Raw genomic sequence first — 27167 nt, forward strand, 5'->3', positions numbered from 1 at the left:
CAAGACAGACGGACAGTAGAGTGATGCACAGAACTGGGGCATATATGACAGGGACTTGGAGATGAAGATGGGGTAGTTTTCTTGTCTTTACCCAGGGTGGCAGGGTGGTTGCCCATAGGGGTGGGGGTCAGGGATGCATCATCAGGATGCTCTTCTTTGAGGTGGAGATTGAAGGGATGCAGGTTTGGGAAAGGCAGCCTGTCAAGCCCCTGACTTTATCCTGCCTACTTTTGTAGCCGCCCTTTGATGGGGAAGATGAGGAAGAACTGTTTCAAGCCATCATGGAGCAAACTGTCACCTACCCCAAGTCACTCTCTCGGGAAGCTGTGGCCATCTGCAAGGGGGTAAGAGCCCCAACTCCCAGCTTTTTCAGTCCCACAACTCACATACTCCAGTGGCCATCTCTTTCAGAAAAAGGCTCCTGTCACTCAAACCTTTCTAGAGGCATCTGCTGCAAAGTGGATTGAACGAGCAGGGCACGGTGGCTCACGCCTTTAATCCCAGCACAGGAGGCAGAGACAGGAAGATGGATGTGAGTTTGAGGTCAGCCTGGCCTACAGATTGAGTCCAGGGCAGCCAAGACTACACAGAGAAACCCTGTCTCAAAAAGACAAAAAACAGAAAAGCTTGGTTGAACAATATTTTGCTACCACATCCTGGCACACTGCAGGAAATGCCAAAAGGGCAAGTCTTGTCTTTCTAGAGCTGGGTGGGGATCAAATTACCCCTAGCTCCTGTGACTGTTATTTTTCATGGGTCTTGGTGAGTCATTCAAATTGTGAACCCCAGTTCCTTTTTCCTCAGTTGATGCAGAAGAAACTGCCTGACCCTTAGGAGATCTATTTTTACTTCTCCTCAGATCTTCTCTTTCTCTCTCCTTCCTTCTTCTAGAGAATTTTTCCTATGTCTCCCTCACCCCCGCAACCGCCACCTCTGACCCTTATACCATCACACTTGTTTTGTTTGTTTGTTTGAGTCAGGAGTTTCACTTTGTAGCCCTGGTTGTCCTAGAACTTGCACTGTAGACCAGACTGGCATCCAACTCACAGAGATCCGCCTGCCTCTGCTTCTTCCTGAGTGCTGGGATTAAAGATGTGCGCCACCACACCGGTCTTAAAAGCTTTTTTTTTTTTTTTTTTTTTTCTTTTTCTTTTTTGAGACAGGGTCTCTGTGTTAGCCTTGGCTGTCCTAGACTCGCTCTCACAACGATCCACCTGCCTCTGCCTCCCGAGTGTTGGGATTAAAGACGGGCGCCACCACGCCAGGCTTAAAAGCATTTTAAAATTGCATTTTAATCCACTTACCTATGTGGAGTTCAGAGGACAACTTTAAGGAGTAATTTCTCCGCCTCCAGCATATGGGTCCTAGGTATCGAACTCAGGTCATCTGCCAGACATGGGCAAGTGCCTTTTACTCACTGAGCTGACAGGCCCTCTCTGTGTGCTTTCCACAGTTCCTGACCAAGCACCCAGGAAAGCGCCTGGGCTCAGGCCCAGATGGGGAACCCACCATCCGGGCGCACGGATTTTTCCGTTGGATCGATTGGGAGAGGCTGGAGAGACTGGAAATTGCGCCTCCTTTCAGACCACGTCCGGTCAGTTGCCCTCCCAACTTCCGTCTCTGGGATTTGGGGCTCCCAGGCTTCAGTACCTGCATGTGGAGGAGGGGTACCTTTCTGCAAAGATGTTCCTTAAGGGATCATAAGAGACCAAGGGGGCTGTGCGCAGATTTCTGATTATCATAGTCTAATTTTCCATCCGATCGTATTACAGTGTGGCCGCAGTGGCGAAAACTTTGACAAGTTCTTCACGCGGGCGGCGCCAGCATTGACCCCGCCAGACCGCTTGGTCCTAGCCAGCATCGACCAAGCGGATTTCCAGGGCTTTACCTACGTGAACCCGGACTTCGTGCACCCAGATGCCCGCAGCCCCACAAGCCCGGTGCCCGTGCCTGTCATGTAACCTCACCTGCCGCCGCTAGGTGTCCCCAGTGCTCCCTCCGCCGCGCCGGCCGTATCACCATTCCCTCCCCTCCCCCGCCAACTCCCCACCCCCTCCTCACCTCACCGCCTCTAGTCCGGATGCTAGATCCCATATCCTACCCAGCCTTCTGGCCTCTTTCCACCCTCCAACAGGTTCTAGACGCTGTTCCCCAGCATTGCTGGCATTTTAAACTTCATACAGTCTCTAGAGCCTTTCTGTGTTCTAGATTCCGTTGTGCTGAGCTCTGTTCCTCCCCCAGCCCCCAACATCTGGATGCTGTTCCAACTGTTCCCAGAAACCCGCTCCACATGGGGTTCTAGACTCTATCTTGGTAGTTTTATGCCTTCTCTCCCCGCCCCTACACTACCCTGGGGAAAATAGTCTCATGAGATTGCCTGCTCGAGACTAAGATTCCAGATCTGCCTGCCCGCACCCTTCAAGGCCCCTCCTACTTCCACTTCAGTTGTAGAGTTAAGTGGGAGACTGGGCTCCGTGTCCCAGTCCCCCTCCCGTCCACGCTCTGGGGAATTCCTGGCATGCACGGAGGGTTCTTTCTCCGACTTTTCTCAGTCAGCTTTTGTTCTAGACTCGTTCCGGAAACCATTACTGCTCATCCTGCCCCGTGCATGGCTCCAGCCTTGGTCAGAATCACACACACACACACACACACACACACACACACACACACACACACACACACACACACACCTTGTCCTCCGCAGTGCCTGCCACTCTGGGACTTTCTCCTCCCACAACCCCCTTCCTTTATCCTCTCCCACAGACACAGCTGCTGGAGAATAAATTTGGGATGCTGATGCTAAAATGTTTGGATGTTTTCCTATCAAAGCTTGGGGAGTGAAGGGGGTGCGTAGGAAGGCCGGCTGTACATAGAAACAAACAAATATGGCGGGGGGGGGAGGTGTTGGAAGGAGGTTGGGGAGAAAGAATGCACAGACTCATAAAATAAAATAGAAGACGCCTTTGGCATAACGGCGACACACAGACTGCTTTAGAGAAGACTGATGTGCCACGCTGGTCACATACTCAGTGGACACCCTTGACCATTGTGTCAGCAAGTTATCGGCCCTCAGAGCAAAATGCGCGCGCGCACACACACACACACACACACACACACACACACACACACACACACACACACACTCACACACGTCCCTAGAGCCCAGAGAAGTCCTGGGAAGGGAGATGAAAGGCTGGCCTCCTGTGGAGAGACAGACATTATCAGAAGAAAAAAACCTCATGTTACAGAAGGCGAGACAACCAGAACCTGGGAGCTTAGAAACTAGTTAGTAAGGCAGAAGAGTTCACCCGTCCTCTTTCTCCCCTGACCCACTTTCAAGAGTGGGTGGAGGCCAATCAAGTTAGACTACGTTTCCCAGCAGACATCGCAGAAGACCCTGCCCCCCCAGGTGCTGGCCTCTGGCCGCCAGGGCTGATGGGGAATGTAGTCTCTGGATCGAGCAAGCCTGCAGAATGGTGTGCCTGTCAGTGTGTTTGGAGGGGACACAACCTCAAATGCTTAGCAGGTTCCTTTGAAGGTCTGACATCTTTTCTCTGGATTTTCGAGTCTCACTCCAACTGGATGCTGAATATACTCCTTTCTCCGGCATCCACTCTTATACTCCTATCTGGTTCCTGAAGGCCCCAGCCCAAGTTTCGACCCTCGGCGGGCGGCCTGCCCCTTTAAGAGTGGCCCCGCTGACATCACGGCGGGGGGGGGGGGGGTCTGGCCCGGCTCCCGGCTCCGCGGCGGCTGCAGGACCCGGCTCTGCTCTGCGCCTGCCCGCCAGCTGCTCTAGGGACCCTGGCCCGGGACGCCCCTTCCCGCCTTCTCCAGCTGCCCAGACCCCAGGCTCCGCCCCTTGCCTTGGGACCTCCCTCCCACCCCCGACCCTGGCTTGCCTTTGCTATCTCTCCTCAGAGTATCTATCTATCTATCTATCTATCTATCTATCTATCTATCTATCTATCTACCATCTATCTATATATCATCTATCTATCTTCCTCACCTCATCTCTTACAAGCTCAAGGTCCCTGGATTTCAGTTTACCTTGGCCCAAGGCCTCTGAAGCTCTCCCTGGCTGGACTCTGGGGCTCTCTGACCTCTCCACTTCCAGGGCCTCAGAACCTCTGAGCCTCTGTAGTGGTGGGGGTGGGGACACCTGAAACTACTCCATCTCTGTCTCCCTTTTTCTGTCTGTCTCTTCCAGTCTTAGGACTCGTGAGTTCCAGAATCAATCTCTGTCTCTCTTTCTTTCTGTGTCTGTCTCTGTCTCTCTGTTTCGCTCTCTCTCTGTTTCTGTTTCTCTGTCTCTCTCTGTCTCTCTCTGTCTCTGTGTCTCCGTCTCTCTCTCTCTCTCTCTCTCTCTCTCTCTCTCTCTCTCTCTCTCTCTCTCTCTCTCTCTCTCTCTCTCTCTCTCTCTTTCTCTCTCTCTCTCTGCCCCTCTTGGGCTCTGTTTCTATTCTCTCTCCATCCTGCCTCCCCCCCATCCTGAAGGCTCATCTCATTCCCTCTCTGCATCCTTCTCCCTCCCTCCCCGCCCCTCCCCTCCTCCGCAGTAGCCAATGAGCGGCCGCCGGTCCCTGCTCCCGGCTGCGTCCGCTGAGTGAGGCCGCGGGCGCGGGGGGTGGGGGGTGGGAGGCCGGGAGGGGGCCGGGACGCCGGGCTCGGGGGCGGGGGCGGGGGGCGCGGGCACCGGAGACCCCGGTGGCGGCGGCGGCGGCCGGGGAAAACCGCGGGGCCGGTCATGCGGCTGCGGGGCCCGCGGCCCGGAGCGTCCGCCCAGCCCTGAGAGAGGTAAGCGCGAGGGGAGGGTCCGGCAAGGCTAGGGGGACCACTCTCTGCCGGAGTTGGGGCTCAGGGAGGTTAGAGGATCTCCAAGAAAGGAACCCAGAGGGTTCCAATGTTGGATTTGGGGAGGTTTGGGAGGATAGAGGGACATTTGGGCCTGGTGGATCCCGGAGGAGCGGGGGTCCGAGGGTCCGGGAGTAAGAAAACAAACTCGTGATGCTTGAGTTCAGAGCTCGTCGCCACTGGGCATGGTCTAGCCGGGGTCTTTGAGAAAGGCGGTAGCGGATGAAGGCGGAGGGCCCAGGCCGGTAAGAGCAAGCTGTAAGTCTGGAAAAGGGTCTTTAGAAAAAGAAGAGTTAAAAGTCTCCAAGGAGATTGATTGGAGGGAGAAGGAGGTTGGACTCGGGTTTTGAGAAATGGCACTTAAGTCATTCAAATATCCAGATCGTGGAATCGCGGGGGGTGGGGGGAGAGGCGGTAAATGACCAGAAAGAGATTCCAGGCCTGGTGATGGTGGAGGTGGGGTGTCCCAGCGGAGGAACCGCAGCAGAATGAAGAGCTCTGAGTGGGTCAGGGAGAAAGAAGATGCGCTGGACAGGAGAAGGGATGTGAGAAGTGACGGGAGTTGCAAAGGTCCGGCTCTTCCACTGCGAGTCCAGTCGGAGGAGCAGACCCGAAGGCTGAGGTCAGCTACCTGGATCGAGACAGCCGGGGTGACTGGGTACGAGGGCTGGAAGCGGAGCAGGCAGCTGGCGGGTCAAGCCCCACAGCCATTTGGAGGGGCATGGGAGGAAAAGGTAGACAGAGCTCTTTGGGTCCTCCGCGAGGCTGGCGTTGGAAGTGAGGGGTTCTAGAGACTGGGGGTAACAGGATGTCGATTTGACTCTGATTCTATAATCTTTATTGGGGTGAGGCAGAAGAATTATCCCAAAGCTCATAGCGTTCTGATTGAGGAAAATAGAGTCTCGTGTCTTAATTGCATGTTTGTGAACTGTTTGGAGGAGGTGTCTCAACCTTTATAATGAAAAAAGAAGGTGGGTGGGAGCTGGAGGGGTCGCGCGAGTAGTGGTTAAGAACACTTGCTGCTCTCCCAGAAGACCAGAGTTTGGTTCACAAAACCTGTCAGGTGATTCACAGTCGTCTCTTAACTCCAGCTCCAGGGGATCCATCACCTCTGGCCCTATCAGACACCTACATTCTCCTGAACATACACACACACACACACACACACACACACACACACACACACACACACACACACACGCCTACAAAAAAAATTTTTTTTTTAAGAGATGGGTATCTCTGGCCACAGAGGACTCTGGCCGAGGTAGATTGTGGGCATGAAAATGGGTCTTGCAAACATGGCATTTTGTGGCCAGAAAGGATTTCTTGTTGGGTGAGTGGTAGTGTAAGGATTGTAGATAAAGAAGTTGGAGGCTGTTTGAGATGGCTCGGATGGTAGAGGCCTTTGGTTCTAAGCCTGATGACCTCGGTTAGACCCCTGGGACCTACATAGTGAGAAGAAAATCCCAACTCTCGAAAGTTGTCCTCTGACCTCCACATGAATGCCATGGGAGGTCACACACATGCTCACACCTGCGCGCACACACACACACACACACACACCACACATGATAAGTGCATACATACATACAAAAAATGGATTCCGTCAGGAACACCTCCCACATACTCACCCCATCCCACCCAGTTAGAACTCCCAAGCTTCTATTATAACTTGGGAGGTCTCAGATACAAACCGAGAGGGCATTTCTTGCGTGGAGAGTGCAGGACTTAGATTTTATTGACTGGAGAGTTCTAACACGGGAAATTAGGGTCTGGCAGGATCTGGAGGACGGCGATGGGGAATTCCTGATTGGATAGGCACTTTAGGGTGCTGGTTTCTGGCTTGCTGGAGGAGGGTCGTTGGTTTTACTGGATTTTTCTGGATGGGAATGTTGAGTTGGAGGGTGCAGGTACGTTAGAGTCTATAATCCAGGTCGTCCTGATGTCCTGGAACACATTCCAGCACCCTAGGTTGAGGGGCCTGCCTGGATCTGGCAGATTAGGATTAGGTCCGGACCTATGAGTGTACAACTGATTTGATCCCCCCAAACTCGATAGATGTCTAAGAGAATAAATGTAAGCCACAGAAGTGTGGGGATCTGAATTCAGATTCCTAGAACCCACATAAGGGTGGTTGTGGTAGCATATGTATCTGTTGACTGTTTCTTAGCAATTAAACTTTATTATGCAACCCAAATAGCTTATAAAAGAAGGAAAAAGGTTAAAGGGACGAAAGAGTGAACCTTCCGGTAGCCGTTCCACGGGACGGATCCTTAGGTGTCTCTCTGGCCGGCGTGCTGATCCAGGTTGTCCGCTGCCCCTGTACGCTCTCCCTGCAGCCGACTTTGTTATTCTCTCTTCCCCAACTCCCTCAGTCACGTGGGAAGGACCGGCTCCTTCTCCCGGTGAGGGTCCATTAGAAAGACAATAGTCCAGGTGGGGTTCCCTGGTCTGCTTCCTGAATTCCAGACCCAGGATGGCTCCACTCCGTCTGTCACAAGGTATTCATGGGGCGCCCCAAGGGTAAAGCCCGCCAAGACTGCTCCCACCTGTGACAAAGCTTACTCCTTCCCACATGTATCTGTAATAAAAGCATTTCTGTCATGAGAGGCAGGTAGAGACAGTTTAAGTTAGTATGCCAGTTGGCTTGGCATAGGCAGGGGCAAACAAGAGACCCTATTCCAAACAAGGTGGAAAGTGGCTGGCACTTGAGGATGTTCTCCGACCACCATACATGTGCCCATACTTATACATATGAACGCATGTGGGTGTGAGCACGCGCGCACCCCTGCTCCCGCGCGCACACACACTCAGGCACACTCACACATGCATGCTCAAGGGAACACATACACAGGATCGAGCTTAAAAAATAACAACTGGGTGTTTTAAGGTGAAGATAAGCATCTGAAAGTGTCAACTCAGGAGAAGGAATGTGCTGAAAGTTGTACATGTCCCTGAAATCGACTGTGGGAGTCTAGGGTATGGGGTTAGGGGAGCCTTGAGTGATGACCTACTTTGGGGGATTAATAGATGTGATTCAGAGGCAGTTCTAAAGAAAACATTTCAATGTGCCGGGTCGGATAGCTGGATAGCATGGGGGAGAATTTCCAGATAACTCAAGTTGCCCATAATTCAACGTCTAAGCCTAGTACCCCCGGTCTGCTTAAAATATGGTAGCAGATCCTTTGGGAGGGGTCTAGTGTTCACACCCGAGGATTTGAATGAGGCCAGAGCCAGGCTTGAGGTATCAGGTTCAAATGTGAAGCTCCTGATCAGGGTAGTTTCTGAGTTACTGGCTTACTTCAAAGGTTAAGGACTCTGCTAAGGTCTGGCCCCTAAAATTGAGCTTGCAAGCCACATAGGAAGTTGGATCTGGCGGGTTTTGCCTTGGTTTGAGAATTTGGATCCTAATCAGGATCTTGATACTTGGGACCTCTGGTCTAGACATGGCTAGAGTCAAGAGTCATCTCCAGGTCTGACTAAAGACTAAAGGCTGGAAGTCTCATGTTAAGTTGAGGATCTGCATCCAAGAGGACAGATAGATCGGAGAAGCCAGATAGGGAGTCAATAATCACCGTGTCTATTCAGAGTTCCGGGCTGGGATGGCAGTTCCTTGCACAGAAGTCAGACTTGAGAGTTTGTGTCTCTGGCCAGAGCTAATGTCCCAGATAGCTGCTTGGGGCTGGGGACTCTGGCCGCTCTCTGCTATAGCTTCTGGTTCCTGCAGGCCCCACAGGGCGCCCCCCGCCGCTCAGGATGAGTCACTGCAGCAGCCGGGCCCTGACCCTGCTGAGCAGCGTGTTCGGTGCCTGCGGCTTGCTCCTTGTGGGCATCGCGGTCAGCACGGACTACTGGCTGTACATGGAGGAGGGGACCGTTTTGCCGCAGAACCAGACCACCGAGGTCAAGATGGCGCTGCATGCTGGCCTGTGGAGAGTCTGCTTCTTTGCAGGTGCCCGCCCCATCCCCACCTCGACCCCTGCGCCCTTGCCTGCCCTCACTGACCCCAAAGTCTTTATCTATAGTCACGTATCTTGGATTCCAAGAACCCAGAGGTTGATTTTATTTCTCCCTTGGAAGTTAAATTTCAGCACAGAATTCTCATGTTTACCACTTTGTGCCCTACATACTGAAGCTCAGATGGTCAAAATCGATGTCTTCAACCTTCCTCCCCAGTCTCAAGAACTCAGCAGCCTAGGGACAGGAAAGTGCTTCCCCAGATAAGGTGATGACCCGAGTTTCATCCCCAGACCCACGTGGTGGCAGAAGGGAATCTAGTCCTGAAAGCTGCCCTCTTACCTCCACACTTGCACCCTGGCACACTCAGACCTTACCCCCCCCCCCCCCCCCCCCCCCCCCCCCCCCCCCGCTTAAAATTAAGCACTACAATTTTTAAAGTGACAATTTAAAAAAAAGGTCGGAATTCTAGCACTAGAGCTGTGAGTAGCTCAGTTTATAGCATGCTTGCTTAGCACACAGAATGACCTGGGTTTTATTCCCATGCCCAACTTTATAAATTATGTGTACGGTACATGCCTATAATCACAGAACCTGGGAGATCAGAGGCAGGAGGATCAAAGCCATCCTTAGCTACGGAGGGAGTTCAAAGCCAACCGGAGATGCTTAAGCATCTGTCTTAAAAAACAAAAAGAAAGCCTGGTGTGATGGCGCATGCCTTTAATCCCAGCACCCGGGAGGCAGAGGCAGGTGGATCTACACAGCAAGTCCAGGATAGCCAAGGATACACAGAGAAACCCTGTCTCGAAAAACCAAAATAAATAAAGAAATAAATAATAAAATAAATGAAAAGAAAATAAACAAAACCCAAAATGAGTCAGCTGTCCAGATTCAGAACTTGCTTCTTGGACAGTTCCAGTGTTTTGTGTGTAGTGAGAAAGACTCCATGCCTTCTGGCAGAACATTGAGACTATATCCTTTTAGAAACCTCAGCTCTAGCTGGGCAGTGGTGGAACACATCTGTAACCCCAGCACTGCCGGAGGCAGAAATGGAGGATCTCTGTGAGTTCTAGGACAGCCAGAGAAACCCTGTCTTGAAAAACAAAGAAGAAAAAAGAAAAGAAAAGAGATCCCAGCTCCCTGGACCTTAGGAACCCAGGAGTCCGCATCCATAGTCCCCTCCTCATTTAGAATGTTAAAATGCAGCCCTGTCCTCCTTCGCCCGCAAATCACCAGAGCAACCAAGCTATTCCAATACTCCTTTATCCCTTATTTATGTATTTATTCATCTTTTGTGCAGGCTTGGCAAGTGCTCAGCCATTGAGCTACACCCCTAGCCCTCTCTTTACATGCAATTTTGAAAAGGGCTTTATTAAATTGTCCAGGCTGACTCCCTACGTTACCTGGCTGCCCTTGAACTTGCAATCCTCCCGCCTCAGGCTCAGCCCCTTTCCTCTTGCTCCAAGAGCAGGATGGATTGTAAACTTGAGTGTGATTTCCCAAATCCATCCTGGGTCCTGTTCTAACCCCCTGACAGTCTCTCTCTAGCCGCGGAGCCTCTCCTCCACCCCTGCTTTCTCATCTTCCTCCCCACCAGGTCGGGAGAAGGGGCGCTGTGTGGCTTCTGAGTACTTTCTTGAACCGGAGATCAACTTGGTGACGGAAAACACGGAGAATATTCTGAGTGAGGGGGAAACAGGGAAGGGGCCCAGGCAACCACAAGGTTTTGGGAGAAAGGGCTGGGTTAGGTAGGGAAGGGATGGGGTTCACGCTAACAGCCGAAGGTTGAAAGAAGGAAAAGTAGAGGCAGAGGGGAGGTCAAATAGAAGTGTCTTGGTTGGTATGAGGCAGGATCTCCAGAAGAGGTGTGGCTTGGTTGAGAGTAGAGTCAGCCGGAAGGGGCGGAGTCAATGGGAAAGGGGAGAAGCTAAAGGGAAGAGAAAAAAAATGAAGGGAATGGGGGGGGGCCGTGTCACACTGAAGACTTGTTCCTCACGCCTGCTTCTTCTTCTCCACCTTCCCCCAGAGACAGTACGCACAGCCACTCCCTTCCCCATGGTCAGTCTCTTCCTTGTGTTCACCGCCTTTGTCATCAGCAACATCGGCCACATCCGACCCCAGAGGACCATTCTGGCTTTCGTTTCTGGCATCTTTTTCATTTTGTCAGGTGAGTCCTAGGAACTGTGGGCTGTGGGGGACCAGGGTGTGTGTGTGAGGAGGGGGGAGACTCCCAGGAGGAGCCTGGAAGGACCTTTTTCCGCTGAGTGCTGTGTGGCCTATTTGATGTGTGGCCTAGGGGGAACGTAGGAGCCCTCTGAGTAGAGATAGCAGAGTGCCAGAGCGTTTGTGCTGTTCAGAGGCTAAAGCGTCACTTACATGCTGAGTTAGGTGTCTGGCTGTGTTCTGATACAAGCCCATGAGGTGATGGCTATTAATAGCCCCATTTTACAGATATGGAAGCAACGGCTCGGAGGGATGAAGTCATTTGCTCAGGGCCAAAAGAGTGAGTGAGGTGCAGGGCTGGGAACCAAGCTCACGTATTTCGCCTCCAGAAGTTGTATTTTTAACCAGCACTGTTATTTTAGCAATTAACAGTTTACAGAGCTCTTTATTTTGGGCGCAACAATTTATTATTTTAATTCCCCACCCCCCCCCACCCCCCACCCCCCCGCAAACAAAAAGATAAGATTTTCTTAGTGAACAGTCATGGGCCCATCACTTCCCATCAGCTGATGACCTGTGACTGGCTTTACATTTTCTTGTGTTTCCCTGTTTCTGTTCATCCCTTTCACTCTTCTTCCTTCCTTTCCATTTCCTCCCCCCCCCCCCCATTGCCTCACCTCCTCTCCCCTCTTCTTCTCTTTCCTTTATTTCTTACTTTTCTTGTTCTTGGAAGAAGGGTCTCAAATGGCTCAGGCTGCCTTCAAATTCATTGTGTAGCTGGGGATGACCTTGAACTGATGAGCTTCCTGCCTCTAACTTCCGAGCACTGGAATCACAGGCATGTGCCAGCTTACCCAGTTTATACGGTGCTGGGAGATCAAACCCAGGGTGTCATACACCTAGGCAAGCAATGTACTGCCTCAGTGATATCCAAGTCCTTTATCTAAGCTCCTACCATTTATCTATCTATATCTATCTATTATCTATCTATCTATCTATCTATCTATTATCTATCATCTATCTACCTATCAATCATTTATCTATCTATCTATCATCTATTACCTATCTATCTATCTATCTATCAATCATCTATCTATCATCTATCATCTATCTATCTATCTGTCATTTATCTATCCATTATCTATCATCTATCCTATCTATCAATCATCTATCTATCTATTATCTATCTATCAATCATTTATCTATCTATCTACCATCTATCTATCAATCATCTATCTGTCTACCATCTATCTTCTATCTATCTATCTTCTATCTATCAATCATCTATCTATCTTCTATCTATCTATGTATTATCTATCTATCAATCATCTATCTATCTATCTACCATCTATCTCTTAGCATTGTTCCTTAAGCATTTCAAGGTATATTTTAGATGTTCTTCGCCCTCAACACTTCGCGGTGCATGCCATTAGCTAGAGTGTGGTTTTCACCTACAGCTCCTTCTGTCTTCTGAGGTGCAAGGCTCTTTATCTTTAGTGTGTGATCTCACACTGCACCGCCTAAAAACTCTGTCAGGGAGTCATTAGCATTCACCTGATAAAGTGAGGGCTCTGAGAACCACACACAGGAAAGGCAGGCGCCGCCGTGAACTACTTTCAGATGATGCCAGTGTCCAGAGACCAGAGTGAAGTTCTTTGGGAGGGCCTTACCCTTCCAGCTCTGGCCAGTCCAATTCGGTGCAGATCAGCTTATTGTAGTTCCTATATATTTCACCCCATCAATCCAGTCCAAGTAACTCCAACTCATTATCACTTAATTCTCCAATTCAATCCAAATTAGTTCACCATTACTTAACTTATATCAAATCAGGTCTGTAAATTGACTGATGGGAGGGAGGGAAGGAGGGAGGGAGTGAGAGAGAGAGAGGAGGAGGAGGAGGAGGAGAGGGAGGGGATTCTGTGGGTTTATGTGCATATGCACGTACATGCCAAGCCTGGGATGCTCACCATTTCAGTTAGACTGACTCCATTGGGGTCTGAGGACCTGCTTGCCTCTTGCCCTATCTATCCCCCAAGGCTACGGTTGCAGACATGGGTAAGCCGTGTCCCACTCTGTACATAGGTGCTAGAGATTTGAACACCAAGCAGCACTCATCACTGAGGCGCGTCCTCCGCCCCTAGAGCTGATATGCTCACCCTCAGCCTAGACTTGGGACCACCTTTCCAGCTCACTGTGGAGTCAGTTACAGAAGGGATGTCCCTGCTCCTCCCTCAAGAGTCTTTGTGGCCAAACCTCCCGCAAGCCTTCAACCTAACCTGAGAAGACCTTTTCCAGGGAAAGCAGGGTACAGCCTCAGTACAGACTCGAATCACAGCCTTGGAGCCAGACACCGAGCTAAAATAAGACATGTTGGATATCACGATCCGAAAGTGTCAGAGCAGAAAGGGCTGGTCGTTTCTGAGATGGAAAAATAGTAGCCTGGAGAGGGGAAGTGGGGCAAGACTGCATCCCGTGGGGGACTTCTATTCAGTCTACCCAGTATGTTGCATATAAGGTCCCACTGTTTGCAGATCACAGGAATGGAGCCGGTCGATTCAGGCAGTCAATGGCAGAGCTGGGCTTTGAACCAAACGTATTCTGATTCTAAAATCCACCCTGCGAGCACTGAACCAGTCACTGTCTGCCCAAGGTCAAGCGATGCCTTTGGTGTGGAAGTCAGGTTTCTGGTTTCGGAGTGAGAGAGACTGAAGTCACATGCACTTGTGTGTGTGTGTGTGTGTGTGTGTGTGTGTGTGTGTGTGTGTGTGTGCGCGTGCGTTTGTGCTCATCCACACTCATGTATGGTGTGGTATGTGGTGTTCTGGTTTGATTTCTGGTTGCTGTGATAAAACACCCAAACCAAAAGAAACTTAGAGGAGTAAAGGGTTTGTTCGGCTTATAATTCTAGTCCTTCGTTTTGGGAAAAGCAAGGCAAGGAGCCCAGGCAGCCAGTCACATCACATCCAGTCAAGAGCAAAGAGAAACGAATGCACGCACCCATGCTGGATGCTTGTTTCTCAGCCTGCGTCTCTATCTTCTACTTTTGTTTTGTTTGTTTGTTTGGTTGGTTTTTTGAGACAGGGTTTCTCTGTGTAGCCTTGGCTGTCCTGGGCTCACTTTGTAGACCAAGCTGGCCTCAAACTCACAGCGATCCATCTGCCTCTGCCTCCTGAGTGCTAGGATTAAAGGTGTGCGCCACCACGCCCAGCTCTCCATCTTCTACTTTTACGTGGCTCAGGCCCCAGGCCATGAATTGGTCCTGTGCACATTTGGGATGAGACTTCCCACCTCAGTTAATATTGGAGATGACGTTCGGTTAGGCTAGCCTGACCTAGATAATTCTTCGTTAATACTCCCTTCTGGGGCTAGAGAAAAGACTGTAGTAGGGTGTATGTTTTTCCTCCAGGCCCCAACCTCACAGAATAATGACTCACGAGACTCAAGATATATTTACAAATACCTGGGCCGTATAGCTAGGCTCTTCTCTGACTAGCTCATGACTTGAGTTAACCCATTTATACTATTCTACATTCTGCCACGTGGCTGGTTACCGCTGCTCAGGCACCATGTGTCTGTCATCCCCACATCTCCCTGGATGAATCTCCCACACCCAGCTCTATTCCAGAGTCCTTTCTGCCTGCCGGGTGTCCCACCTTCTAGTCTACCCTTTCCTATAGGCCATAGGTGTTTTTAATTGACAGGCAACACATCCATACAATACACAAGATGTTCTCTCTACAGTTGCAGTCAGGCAGTTTTTAATTAATTAATTTTTTCAAGACAGAGCTGGCTTTGAACTCACGGCCATCCGCCTGCCTCTGCCTCCCGAGTGCTGGGATTAAAGGCGTGTGCCACCACTGCCCAGCCAGTTAAGCACTCTTAACTCTTCTTTCAGACGATCTGAATTTGATTCCCAACATCTACACTGTGTGACTCACAACCCCCTCTAACTCCAGCTCTGTAGGATCTGACACCCTCTTCTGGCCTCCAGGGTTACCTGCACTCACATGTGTACATCTCCACACAAACACACAAATAATCATATTTATTTATTTAACCTAAAATTAAAGATTCTCTTCCCAGGTAAAGCTAACCAGCACAGGTAGCTAGGGAGGAGCTTAGACAAGCTCTTTCTGTGAGGCCGGATTGACCTAAAACTCATGGCTATCCACTTACCTCAGCCTCCCGAGTGCTGAGATTATAGGCATCTTTACCATGCCTAGACTGAATCCCTCTGTTGAATTAATTTAATAGACGGTGTTTGTTTAAATGCTTGTTTTTGTTTTTTATAAGATAGATAGGATCTCTTTATGTATCCCTGGCTGTCCTAGAAATCGTTCCATAGACCAGGCTGGCCTCGAACTCACAGCGATCCACCAGCCTCTGCCTCCCGAGTGCTGGGATTAAAGGCATGAGCCATCACTGCCTGGCTCATTTAATAAATAGTTTTTGATCTCTTCTCCCTGCCCCAGGGTATTTGCTCATGTGCCTTCAAGCTTGTGGGTTTCAGTAGCTGAGGTAGAACATTGTAGGAGCAAAAGTCTGTGTGGCCTGGGCTGGGGAGATGGTTCAGCCAGTAAAGTGCCTGCTTTGCAAGCATGAAGATGTGAATGTGGATCCACAGTGGCATTGCATGCCTGTAACCCTAGCACTGGGGAGGTGGAGGCAGGGGGTCCCGCCAGCTTATTGACTCTGCTGAATATTGTGTTTGGTGAGAGACTCTGCCTCGAAGAATAAAGTGGAGAGTGATTGGTTGTGGAGGAATGCTAAGTGAATGTATCAACCATCAATAAAGAGCCGTTTAGCCAATCAGCTGGGCAGAAGGACAGGAAGTGGAAGGCGGGACTTCCTGGAAGAGAGGCGAAAGGTTTGAGGGTTGGAGAGGGAAGGCGTTTTTTGACGGTTGGAGGAAGACGGTGGGAACTGGACAAGGACCAGCCCAGGGGTCATAGTGACAAGTGCTTGGAATATATGTATGTTATAAGGTTTAGAGTAGTTTGTTTAGTTTACAAGTAGATTAGAATCAGTTCAGACTCCACCTAGCGAAGTGCTGGCAGCTTTAAAGTACGTTTCAGTCTCCCTGTGTCAGTTATTTGCTTTGTAGGCCGAACAGATAGAAAATACTGTAACAATTGGTGACGACAAAAGACCTTCCACCCCACTCCCCTCTCTGTCCTTTACATTTTTGTTCTATTTTGTTTTTAAGTATGTGTGTATGTGCAGCCGAGGAGGACGGAAGAGGGCGTCAAATCCCTCGGAGCTGGAGTTACAGATGCTTGTGAGCTGCCCTATATGTGTGCTGGGAACTGAATTTGGGTCCTCCGAGGGCACACTCATAACTGAGCTATCTCTCCATCTCCTGCACATATATCTGACCTCTCCCCCACCCCCCATCATAAACAACGAGTGTTGAGTTGGGCAAAGCTGCTAGGAAGCAGAGACAAGTGAGTGAGGGCCCAGCCAGGGCAAAACCTAGATTCAAGGACACCCCCCCTCCCCCAAATGGGATCTACTTTTAGGCTAAGTCTTACCTCCTAAACTTTCCAAAATTATACCTTCATCTGGGAAATAAATTTTCCACATATATGAGCCTGTGTGTATGTGTGTGTGGGGGGGGAGTACATTTCATATCCAGACCATACCATGTCACAAAATATGTCTTTTTGTTGTTTTCTTTTTCTATCAGGGTATTAAAGATGTAACGCCCATCCTTAGCTTGCAAACCGTACAAAGCCAAACAGAAGAACAGTTGCAGTTGTCCAAATCCTGATCTCAGTCACAGGCAGAGTGGTTTTTGTTTTTTTTTTTTTTACTGTAAGAATAAGTGTTCAACTGTAGTAAAACAGATGAGAGCTGGGCATGGTGGCGCACGCCTGTGATCCCAGAACTCGGGAGGCAGAGGCAGGCAGATCTCTATGAGTTTGGCCAGCCTGGTCTACGGGAGCAAGTCCTGGACAGCCAGGGCTACACAGAGAAACCCTGTCTCAGCAAAACAAACTAAACAAATAAACAAAAACAAAACAAAACAGACGCATAGCAAGGCCTGTAGTACTAGCTCATTGGTAGAGTATCTGTCTAGCATACACCACGTCCCAGGCCCTAGCCTGGCTTTAATCCTCAGCATCCCATGAACAAAGTGGTGGTGCCTGTCTGTGTTCCCAGCCCTTGGGAGGTGGGGGTGGGGGGTTTGGGGTGGGGGGGGGTCGGGGGGTGGGGTGTGTGTCACAGGTTCAAGGCCCTTTACGTTTACATAATGAATTCGAGGCCAGTGTGGGCTACCCAAATCTGTCTTGAGAAACAGAAGCAGAATAAAGCAGAACTAGATGGATGGATAAATAAATGTGTTGGTATTGGTAGCGTCACCACTGGCTTGCGTGAATGTGAACTACATTATTTTATTTCCTTAACTGTCTGTATCTCCACTTAAAATCCTTATTATTACCATCACCATCATTATTACTGTCTGTGTGGCTGTGAGTGTAAAGGCATCCATGTGGAGGCCTGAGGAAAATCCTGTGAGTCAGTTCTTTCCTTCTACCTTTATGTGGGCTTAGGGGATCGAAATCTGACTTGTGCAACAGATACCATTCATTACCTACTGAGCCATCTCCCCAGTCTAAATATTTTCATTTACCCTTTTGAAAGCAGAAGCAGAGGTTCAGCAATGAGATCAGGATTCTGGACCAGGCACTTTCACCACAGCACTGTGCCACCCCACTAAAATCACAGCTCCGGAAACTCTACCAGGCGTGTGTCTGTAAGCTCAGCTCTCTGGAAGCCAAGACAGGAAGATTGAGAATTAGAGACCAGTCTGCCCATACCACACAGCAAGATCCTATTTTGTTTTGTTTTGTTTTGTTTTGAGACAGGGCTTCTCTGTGTAGCCTTGGCTGTCCTGGACTCCCTTTGTAGACCAAGCTGGCCTCGAACTCACAGAGATCCCCCTGCCTCCGCCTCCCGAGTGCTGGGATTACAGGTGTGCACCACCACACCTGGATTCAAGACCCTGTTTTAAAGGAACATTAATAACACTGGGCATGGCAGCATACAACTTTAATCTCAGTATTCAAGAAGCAAAGAAGCCGGGCGTGGTAGTGCACACCTTTAATCCCAGCACTCGGGAGGCAGAGGCAGGCGGATCGCTGTGAGTTCGAGGCCAGCCTGGTCTACAAAGGGAGTCCAGGACAGCCAAGGCTACACAGAGAGACCCTGTCTCAAAAAACCCACAAAAAAGCAAAACAACAAAATCAAGAAGCAAAGAGATGCAGATCTCTGTGAGTTTGAGGCCAGACTAGTCTACCTAAAGAGTTCCCAGCCACCCAGGGCTACACAGTGAGACCTTGTCTCACATCCGCCATACATGTGTCATCCCAGTACTCAGGAGGTGGGGGAGGCAGGAAGACCAGATGTTCAGAGTCATCCTTGCCTACATAGTGAGTTCAAGACTAGCCTGGGCTACATGAGACCCTATCTCAAAATCAAAGAGCGCTTCACGCATAATATCAGTGCCTGTAAGGATGTGGTCTGGTTGTCATATTCCCGGTGAAGACATGAAGGCTTAAAGACAGGTGTCACTTCTTCCGAGTTTATCATTGATAAACAACAGCGCTCAAAACAAACTGTTCTTGGAGGTTGGAGCAGGAGAAAGGAAGGGACATATTGCAGAATAAACTAGAGGGCAAGAGCCTTGATTAGTTTTGTTGTTGTTGTTTTGTTTTTATTGCTGAGACCTAATAAAATCAACTTAAGGACAGGAGGGCTAGCTTTGCTTCACAACTCCAGGGTGCTGTCCGCCACAGTGGCAGGAGCTTGAGGCAACTGGTCACATCGCATTGGCATTCAGAACCTCAGAACCAAGGAGCCACGGATGCTCAAATTGCTTCTCATATTTATTCAGCACCCGAGCCCAGGAGATGGTGCCGCCCCTACTTAGGGTGAGGTTTCCCATCCCAGTGAGCCCGATGTAGAAAGGCCCTTGCACATACGCCGAGAAGCTTGTCTCGTAGGTGACGGTAGATTCCATCTAGCTGACATCAAGTTCAATTTTATCCATCACGAGGCTGAGCACAGATAGCGTCTGGTGTGGTCCAGGCAACAGCAGGTAAGGACTGGCCAGGACTGGAGGTGTGTATCGTAGGGCTGTAGGAGAGAAGAGTAGTAACAGGAGGATCAACAGAACCCAGTAAGCAAGAGACTGTTTGAAGAGGGGAGTTGGGAGGAAGCCAGAGTGCCATAGGTTGTCTTTTTTCTTTTTTGGTTTTTTCTTTTTTTAAAAGGTTTATTTATTGTCACATTATAGATGGTTGTGAGCCACCATGTGGTTGCTGGGAATTGAACTCAGGACCTCTGAAAGAGCGGGTGGTGTTCTTAACCACTGAGCCATCTCTCCAGTCCCCTTTTTTGGTTTTTTCAAGACAGAGTTTCTTGGGGCCGGGCGGTGGTGGCGCACGCCTTTAATCCCAGCACTCCGGAGGCAGAGGCAGGCGGATCTCTGTGAGTTCGAGGCCAGCCTGGTCTACAAAGTGAGTCCAGGACAGCCAAGGCTACACAGAGAAACCCTGTCTAGAAAAAAAACAGAGAGCAGCCGGGCGTGGTGGCGCACGCCTTTAATCCCAGCACTCCGGAGGCCGAGGCAGGCGGATCGCTGTGAGTTCAAGGCCAGCCTGGTCTACAGAGTGAGTCCAGGACAGCCAAGGCTACACAGAGAGACCCTATGTCTGAAAACCAGAGAGAGAGAGACACGGAGAGAGATTGAGATTCTCTATGTAGCTCTGGCTGTCATGGGACTTTCTCTGTAGACCAGGCTGGCCTTGAACCCGTAGACCCACCAGCCCACGTGAGTGAGCCTCCTAGCTGATATCAAAGGCTTGTGCCATTATGGCTGGCTTGCATAGAGTTTCTTTTTGCAGGTCACAACAGCCATGCACACATCCCATATTTGCTCCAGTTCCCAAGCATAGTCTGTATATTTGATTTAAAACAAAAACAAAACAACACTCCAGAACTGCCTTGAACCTGGTGTGTAACTGAGAGTGACCTCTGCGTTCTCATCTTCTTGCATCTTCCCATCCTGTCTCCCAGGGCACCATGACAACAGCCTATAACCTCACACCTAGGCAAACACTACCAGCCTAGTGACTCCCCCAGCCCCTCCCCCCCCCCCCCCCCCCCCCCCCCCCCCCCCCCCGCATCCGCTTTAACATTCACTCATCAGCTATCCAACCTAGCAGGTCCCCAGCCACAGGACAGCCTCACCTGCAAGTCATCCTTAGCTCATCCCCACCTCTTCCTGGATGTGTGGTGCATCTCCAAAGTGGCAGAAGACTCCCGTGTTGCTCACTCTGGCTTGTGTTCAGATCTGTGACCTCATCGCTGACCCACTAACACTCTCCGCGCTGCCTACGGCTTCCCTGGCTTCTTCCAATTGCTTGAGGATGCAGGTTTTGGCTTCTCACCACAGGACCTCTGCACTTCATTATTCCTCCCTGCAGGGGTCTCTTCCTGACCCTCAGGGCCTCTTCAAAAATGGCCTCTTCTGGCTGGCTTTGCTGGTTTACCCCTGTAATAATCCCAGCAATCGGGAGGTAGGAAGGTTGAGTTTGAGACCAGCTGGGCTACAGTGAAGTTAAGGCGAGCCTGGGCTACATGGTAAAACCCTTGCCACTCTTCACCGGCCCTCCCCCCAAAGTGGGTAGAAGTGCTTGCCACCAAGACTAAGTTCAATTCCCAGGATCCACATGGTTGAAGGAAAGAACTGGTTCACACATGCACACACAACACACTATGTAAATTAGAAAAAACAAAAACAAAAACAACCACCAACCAACCAATGAAGAAAGCAGGCAGGTGAGCAGTAAGTAAGCAAAGGGAATCACCTACATAACAGCTCTTTCTGTCTCTGTTGTTGTTGTGACTGGTTTTTTGTCTGTTTGTTTGGTTTTTTTTTTTTTTTTTTTTTGAGACAGGGTTTCTCTGTGTAGCCTTGGCCATCTTGGACTCACTTTGTAGACCAGGCTGGCCTCAAACTCACAGAGATCCGCCTGCCTCTGCCTCCTGAGTGCTGGGATTAAAAGGGTGCGCCACCACACCCAGCTGTTGTTATTGTTTTTTGTTTGTTTGTTTGTTTTTACAAAAATCTCAATTGTTTGATTTTACCAATGAAGACTCGGGAACCAAATGAGCACCTGAAAGCCTGCTAGCTCAGAGAGACAGAGAAAGCACGCAGCTGACCTTCCTCCTCAGCCAGTGTCCCAGCAGAAAAGGAGAAAAAGAGCTCTCCTTCTCAAATGTGTGTCAGCATGGATCTGCCTGTCCCATGGCCTGGTGCTGAGGTTACAAGCATATCAGCCATGATTGACTTTTTGTGTACATTCCGAGGATTCAAACTCAGGCCCTCTTACTCACTGAGACAAAGTGAAGGTCTATAGCCTAGGCTGGCCCGGAACACACCTGAAGGTCGGTAGCCCAGGCTAGCCCAGTGCTTTGTTCATGGGAGTCCAGCAGTCTACCAAGTGAGCCACACCCCTGCTCACACACGTATTGGTCGTACCCCTCATCATTAGTCTTGTTTTATTATTTTCCTACCTGATTCAGAATATAAACTCCAAAGGACATGCACCTTTTTTTTGCCTTCCCTCCCCACTCGCCCCCCCACCCCATTAAAAAAAATCTGGTGTGTGCATGTGGTTGAGGCATGAGTTCATGCCTGTGTGGTTGAGGCACACGTTCATGCCTGTGTGCGTGTGGTTGAGGCATGAGTTCATGCCTGTGTGCATATGGTTGAGGCATGAGTTCATGCCTGTGTGCATATGGTTGAGGCGAATGTTCATGCCTGTGTGCGTGTGGTTGAGGCACACATTCATGCCTGGGGAGGCCTAGGCTGATGCCGGGGCATTGCTGATCATTCTTCCACCTTATTCTTTGAAGCACGGTCTCTCAGTCAAACCCAGAGCTCACTGATAGGGCTTACCATTTCCACTTCTCAGGTTGAAATTGCAGGCAGATCCGCCACATCCAGCAGCCTTCAGGGCTCCCAAACTCTAGTCCTCATGCTGGCATGGCAAACATTTAACCATAGAGGGTTTCCCCTAGCCCACCATGGACCATTTCAAAAGTGTCCTCACTTGGTGTCTGAAGAGCCCATAGCAGTTTCTGGTAGGAAGAACATACTGAGGTGTTTGGAGAGGGCATGATTGTTTGAGTGAAAACTCTGGTACTCCCAGAGAAGAGAATAGACTTTGATTCCAAGCACCTGCCTCTGCCTCCCGAGTGCTGGGATTAAAGGCGTGTGCTGCCATGCCCAGCTGTTGTTATTGTTTTTTAAAAAGATCTCAATTGTTTGATTTTACCAATGAAGACTCGGGAACCAGACTGTCTGATGACTCACAATAGCCTGTGATTCCAACTCCAGGGCCTCTGATGGCAACCATATGCACATGTGTACATACATTCACATAGACACAGACATATAAATAATAAAAATACATATTTTTAAAAAGTGATTAGGGATATAGCTCAGCCATAGAGTGTTTCTGATCTAGAATGCCCGACTAAGGGGTTAGGGGCATGATTTAGTAGGGCACGCTCAAGAATCCCCCAGTGAGGGGCTGGGAGTGTGGCTCAGTGGTAGAGCCCCTGCTTAGAATCCCCCAGTGAGGGGCTGGGGTGTGGCTCAGTGGTAGAGCCCCTGCCTAGAATCTCCCAGTGAGGGGCTGGAGGTGTGCCTCAGTGGTAGAACCCTTGCCTAGAATCCCCCAGTGAGGGGCTGGGGGTGTGGCTCAGTGGTAGAACCCTTGCCTAGTATTCTGGAGCCCCTAGATTCAATCTCCATCATTGCAGGGTAGCAGGGAGACTAGAGCAGCTAACGAAATTCTCCATACGTGCTAAGTACTGCGTTAGATCCTCGGAATGCAATAGAAAAGATGATGAGCTCATTCCCAGAATTATGGAGCTTGTATAGTTTCCTAGCGAGGTGACAGTGAGTTGTGTACAATAAAAACAGCGACACAGAAAGAATACAGTTTAGGTCGTGATGAGTGCTGCAGTGAAAACAAGTTAGGGGCCAGTGCCACAGCTCAGCAGGTGACCCACACAGAGGGAGGAGAGAGAGCCAACCCCTGCATGTTCTTTCCTGACCCTTGTACTTAGTCCAAGATGTGCCTCCACCCCTGCTCACAAAATTAATTAAATAACTAATTAATAAAATAAGGCAGGTTGGGTAAAATGAGAGATAAGGAATAATTGAATCATCCAGCTTTTAGATAGTCCTTCCCCTTTCTTCTTTCCCTCTTTCTTTCTTTCATTCTTTTTAAAATTTATTTATTAAGTATACAGTGTTTTGCCTGTATGTATTTCTGCATGAGTGCACCAGATCTGATTATAGATGGTTGTGAGCCACCATGTGGTTGCTGGGTATCGAACTCAGGACCTTTGCAGGAGCAGGCAGTGCTCTTAACCTCTGAGCCATCTCTCCAGTCCTTTTTTGTTTGTTTGTTTTTTTCAAGACAGTGTTTCTTTGGTTGAAGCGAGTCCTGGCTGTCCTGGACATGCTTTGTAGACTAGGCTGGCCTTGAACTCAGCGATCAACCTGCCTCTGTCTCTGGAGTGCTGGGATTAAAGGCGTGCGCCACCAGACCTGGCCTTTCCCTTATTCTTCCTCCTCACATCTACTTCTGCCAGTGCGCGCAGTGCCAATGAAAGGCCAGAAGAGGGCATCAAATCCTTCAAAGCTGGAGTTACAGGTGGCTGTGGGCTGTCTGACATGGGTGTTGGGAATTGAACTTGAGTCCTCTGGAAGAGCAGCTGAGTCCTCTCTCCAGCTTTCCTTCATTGTTTTCCGTGTACACCATGCACACCCTTGCCCCTCACAGCACTGGGGATTGAACCCAGGATCTCCCATGGGCCGAGCATATGCTCTACCATATGTGGCTACATGCCGGATATTTTTCTATTTCTGATGTGATGGGGTCCTACCACACTGACCAGGTGTGAGCTCTCTCAGTAGCTCAGGAAAACCTTCCACTTGGCATCCATTCTCCGCCTCTGTTGGCTGAGTAGCTGTGATTACCAACACATTTTTTTTTTTCTTTACCACTTGAAAATAAGCGTTGTGCCAGGATGGTGGTACACAGGTGTAATCTTAGCGTTCAAAGGGCTGAGGTGGGGCTGGCACAGTGGTGCATGCCTTTAATCGCAGCAGAGGCGAGGCAGGCCCATCTCTGTGTTTGAGGCCAGCCTTGGGTACAGAGCGAGTTCCAGAACAGCCAGGGCTACATACAGAAACTTTGCCCCACCTACTCCCCCACCCCCCCCCCATCACTCCCCCCAAAAGAGAATGAAGCAGGATGCTCGCAAATTCAAGGCTAGTTGGGATGTAGATTGAGACTCTGTCTCAAAAAGGCAGGAGAAAACAGTTACAAAGAAAGGAAGAAAGCATATTGTAGGTATTATGTCGTTTGCCTGTTTGTCGTTGCTTTTGTTTTCTTTTTTTTTTTTTCAAGACAAGGTTTCTCTGTGTAGCCTTGGCTGTCCTGGACTCACTTTGTAGACCAGGCTGTCCTCGAACTCACAGCAATCTGGCTGCCTTTGCCTCCCGAGTGCTGTGATTAAAGGTCTCCTTCGCCACTGCCCAGGTTGTTTGTTTGTTTTTAAAGATTTACTTATGTATTATGTATACAGTGTTCTGCCCACATGTGTGCCTTGGCACCAGAAGAGGGCACCAGATCTCATTATAGATGGTTGTGAGCCACCCTGTGGTTGCTGGGAATTGTACTCAGGACCTTTGGAAGAACAGACAATGCTCTTAACCTCTGGGCCATCTCTCCAGCCCCTGTTTGCCTGTTTTTATAAAGTTAGGATGCTGGGGAGATGGCTCAGTGGGTAAAGTGTTCGCCACACAAGCCCGAGGACCTGAGTTCAATCCCCAGCACCCACATAGGAGTCTTGTTTGGTGCACACATCTGAGATCTGAAGACCCAGAGCTGCAAAGGTGAAGACAGGAGGATCGCTGGGGCTCCTTGGCTAGCCAGTCTAGTCTAATTAATGATCCCTAAGTTCAGTGAGAGACCCTGTGTCAAAAAAACTAAGGTGTGGTGCACGTCTTTAATCTCAGCACTTGGGAGGCAGAAGCAAGTAGATCGCTGTGAGTTCGAGTCCAGCCTGGTCTACAAAGTGAGTCTAGGACAGCCAAGACTAATACAGAGAGACCCTGTCTCAAACAACCACAACCACAACAACAACAAAAAACCAAAACCAAAAATAACTAAGCTGTCTCTACACCTTGAGGAAGGTGTCCAGTTTTGACCTCTGTCACCCACATGCACACACACTCACATGCATACATATGTCTGAGCACACAGAAACAGGAACATGTACACACATGTATCACTACACGGTTTTAAGGCTCTTACAAGAACACATTCCTTTGCATGGGTACAATGTCAATATCACACCTAAAACTTGACAATATTTGTCAAATATAAATTAATAAAATTTTTTCATAAATTACACACACTTGTACAGTGTGTGTGCACATGTACATGTGTGTGTGTGACCTGGCACATGTGTTAAGGTCAGAGGATAACTTCTGAGAGTCAGTTTTCTCCTTCCACCCTGTGAGATACAGCAATGGAACTTAGGTCATCCTGCTTAGCAACAGACACTTTTACCCACTGAGCCATCTCACTGGCCCAGTTTTCTTTTCTTTCTTTCTTTTTTTTTTTTTTGAGACAGGGTTTCTCTGTGTAGCCTTGATTGGTCTGGACTCGCTTTGTAGACCAGGCTGGCCTCGAACTCACAGAGATCCTCCTACCTCTGCCTCCTGAGTGCTAGCCTGGCTGGCCCGATTTTCTTATTGTCCCATTTGTTTCAAGAATATCCTTTCTTGATGAGGTAGCTCAGGGATGAGGCATATGCCTACTTGAGGCCCTGGGTTCAATAGTTTTGGGGGGAAAATACAAGGGTATATTTAGGTTTTCCGTCAGAGCCAGGACTTGATCCAGCCTCACGCGTTTTATTTCGTTAGTAACTCTTTCCTTTGGTCTATACTGTCTCTGCCGCTCTTTTCCTGCACCCGCTCCAACATTGACTTTTAAAATATGGAAAGAATAGTATAAGGAAATCCCATGCACCCTTCATTTGGTTCCAACAATTGCCAGCATATGGCGGATCTTTTTTTAGTCAAACACCGCCATGTCCCCCTTTCCTTACTTTGCTGCCTTATTTTAAAGCCAGCCTCAGACATCAGCAACTTATTTTGGCCTCTCATATTTTAGTATGTCTCTGAGTGAGAAGTACTCTTTTATTTACTCCAGCCACACTGGCCACGGAACCACGACGAAGCCTGAACGAGCTAACCAACGAGAGTAAACTTAATGCTATCTAATACCTACTTACGTTCACCCCCCCCCCCACTGGTCTCATAAATGCCTTTTTACTGGGAGCCTGTGGCAAATCAGTATGTAAATTACACACGGGCATTTGGCTGATAGCTCTCCAAAGCCTCCTTTAAACTCAGACGGTCTCTCTCGTTTTCCTTTCAAAAGACATTATTGCATTTATTTATCTGTGGATGTGGAAGTGCAGGTGCACACTATGGCACATGTGTAGGGGTCCAGAGGGCAACTGTGGGAGTCAGGTCTCTCCGTCCCCCATGCAGGTTCTAGGGGTTCGACCACTCGGCTGGGTTTGATTTCTTGTTGTTTTGTCAAGAGCGCCACTTCTTAAAGTTGGGTGTGCTTGGCACACATCTGTAATCCCACCATTTAGGAGATGAAGATGGGGGCGGGGTCAGGAACTCAAGGTCATCTTTGGCTACATCCTCCCTTCCTCCCTCCCTCTCTCCATGCTTACAAAGATTGATCCCTGATCCATGTACCACCCTCTACATACTCCGGGGCAGGGTTTCTGTAGAATATACCCCCAACCTGCATTTATCAGTTTCCTCGCTTAGCATATTTGTCTTTCCTGTCTCTTCTGTAACCTGGAAGTTCTGCCTGGACTTGAGGCATGAGTGGCATTTGGGTTCATGAAGATTGGCAAAAAGAAACAAACAAACAGATGTCGGGCATGGTGGCGCACGCCTTTAATCCCAGCACTTGGGAAGCAGAGGCAGGCGGATCGCTGTGAGTTCGAGGCTAGCCTGGTCTACAAAAGTGAGTCTAGGATAGCCAGGAATGTTACACAGAGAAACCCTG

The 27167-nt window shown here is 49.4% G+C and overlaps 2 protein-coding genes across 3 annotated transcripts in view; both read left to right on the forward strand.

Annotated features, from left to right (window-relative positions):
- Prkcg (protein kinase C gamma) overlaps window positions 1–2031 on the forward strand; it is a 28950-nt gene extending 26919 nt beyond the window's left edge. Inside the window, exons 16-18 of the mRNA XM_051162229.1 lie at window positions 237–344; window positions 1454–1594; window positions 1773–2031. Coding sequence (XP_051018186.1) covers window positions 237–344; window positions 1454–1594; window positions 1773–1961 — 438 coding nt within the window. The 3' untranslated portion in view covers window positions 1962–2031. The remainder of the gene's footprint in view (window positions 1–236; window positions 345–1453; window positions 1595–1772) is intronic.
- Window positions 2032–4724: 2693 nt separating this feature from the next.
- Window positions 4725–27167, forward strand: part of Cacng7 (calcium voltage-gated channel auxiliary subunit gamma 7) — a 35166-nt gene continuing 12723 nt past the window's right edge. Inside the window, exons 1-4 of one of the 2 annotated variants that reach the window (XM_051162226.1) lie at window positions 4725–4797; window positions 8582–8806; window positions 10409–10495; window positions 10838–10978. In XM_051162226.1, coding sequence (XP_051018183.1) covers window positions 8611–8806; window positions 10409–10495; window positions 10838–10978 — 424 coding nt within the window. In that variant the 5' untranslated portion in view covers window positions 4725–4797; window positions 8582–8610. Of the gene's footprint in view, window positions 4798–5372; window positions 5477–8581; window positions 8807–10408; window positions 10496–10837; window positions 10979–27167 lie in introns of those variants that run through there. The other variant, XM_051162225.1, reaches the window with a different exon arrangement.

Source organism: Acomys russatus, chromosome 19 (genome assembly GCF_903995435.1).
Source record: "Acomys russatus chromosome 19, mAcoRus1.1, whole genome shotgun sequence".
Classification (NCBI taxonomy): Eukaryota; Metazoa; Chordata; class Mammalia; order Rodentia; family Muridae; genus Acomys; species Acomys russatus.